Here is a 1,871-nt window from a genome sequence, read left to right on the forward strand (position 1 = left end):
GAATCAGCAAAAGACAGAAAAGGAGTGAGAATGAGTGAGATAAGAAGACAGAAACATAATGAGTGACACATGGTGATGAAGGAAGAAGAAAATATGAAATAACATATTATTGAGATAGGTTGGTGAATGTCCAAAAGATATGATAAACATTCTAAATTCTACTTTAAATTTACCAATATCAGCCATTAAAATTCATATATAAGGGCTCCATTGGGCTCTCATTTACTATATGAATTGGAAATTAAAACTGCTGATTTCACTCCCTAGACACATTAAAATACTTACAGAAGCAAAGCATAAGAATAAGCCTTTCTGTTTAGCATATTAATACCTATTTAATATAACAAGAAATTTCTCTGTCCCAAAAGTCCATCCCATATATATTAGGTGTTAGTCCTTTTCCACTCATTATTTCTGTAAAAATGTTTTCTTCACACGGTTATAAATCTGTTTTGTTCTTACTCCATATATGATGGGGTTGAGCATGGGTGGCACTATGACATAAAGATTGGCCAGGAGTATGTGGACGTAGCGGGGGACATTCTGGCCAAAGCGATGTGTCATAAATGAAAAGAGGGCTGGTGTATAGAAGGCAAGAATTACACAAACATGCGAATCACATGTGCTGAGGGACTTGAGTCGGGCTTCACGGGAAGGAAGACGGAACACAGCACAGAGTATCTGAACGTAAGAAAGAGCAATGGCTATAATGTCGAAAAATAGAATAGATATAGCACCTAAGCCATAGATAATATTGATCTTGATACTGGCACAGGACAGGCGAGCCAGACCCATGTGCTCACAATAGGTGTGAGGGATGACATGATTCCCACAGAAGGGCAACCGCAGTATGAGAAATACGAATGGAATGTTACAAATAAGTGACCTCACTAACACACCAAGACCAATCACAGACACGACTTTGTTGGTGAGGACAGTGCTGTATTGGAGTGGGTTGCAGATGGCCACATAGCGGTCATAAGCCATTGCCAAGAGCACTACTGACTCCATGCCAGTGAAATGGTGAATGAAAAACATCTGAGTGAGGCAGGCCTCAAAGTTGATCTCCCTGAGGCTAAACCAGAAGATGCCGAGCATCTTAGGGATGGTAGCTGTGGAGAGGCCCAGGTCAGTGGCGGCCAACATGGCCAGGAAGTAGAACATCGGCTGGTGTAGGCTGCTCTCAGGGTGGATCACAAACAGAATGATGAAATTTCCTATGAGAGCAATCACGTATACAGCAAAAAAGTGAAAGCCAATCCAGAGATGATGTGTTTCCAATCCTGGAATTCCCAGCAGTAGGAAGGATGAGGGATGAAACTGAGTGTCATTGGGCAGGAACATCCTGCTTCATAATAAAAATACATAAGTCCATGGTCCTTACAAATGTCTTCTGGCCCAACCTACAACTTTGAAGACCTACAGAGGAATAAGAAAGTCATAAAATTGTATATATCCCCTTCCTATTTAATTGACACAATTAGACATGTACTACATAGAGAGCACTGTAAAGGAGTGGCTTCTCAGTGCAAATTTCTCAGTGCAAATTTCTGGAAGAAATTAAAATGAGTATTCTACTTAGTATCTTTATCTTTCTTATTATACTTCTTTCTGTTAATTTGCAGTGGACCTTTCACCATAATAAGCTAAGAATTTTCCTTATCACCTACTACATTAATAATAATGAATCATCATCACAACTTATTTGAAAAAAAAAGGAAACTATAAATGATATCTTACTCATTATTTATATAGCCAGGTCCCATCCACACACAGGCATTGACACGAACAATCTATTTCAAAACACACATTCATGTGAATAAAAGATGTCTTCCTTTTAAAGTTGAGACAATCATGATTAGAGGAGTTTA

The 1,871-nt window shown here is 38.8% G+C and overlaps 1 protein-coding gene across 1 annotated transcript; it reads right to left on the reverse strand.

The window, feature by feature from the left end:
• Positions 1 to 408: 408 nt before the first annotated feature.
• Positions 409 to 1,344, reverse strand: LOC101443325 (olfactory receptor 52E2-like). The gene has a single exon (XM_012530342.3). It carries the CDS (start codon positions 1,342 to 1,344, stop codon positions 409 to 411), a length of 936 nt encoding a protein of 311 aa, XP_012385796.1.
• Between the last annotated feature and the right edge of the window lie 527 nt (positions 1,345 to 1,871).

The sequence above is a fragment of the Dasypus novemcinctus genome, chromosome 10, assembly GCF_030445035.2.
Source record: "Dasypus novemcinctus isolate mDasNov1 chromosome 10, mDasNov1.1.hap2, whole genome shotgun sequence".
Taxonomy (NCBI): Eukaryota; Metazoa; Chordata; class Mammalia; order Cingulata; family Dasypodidae; genus Dasypus; species Dasypus novemcinctus.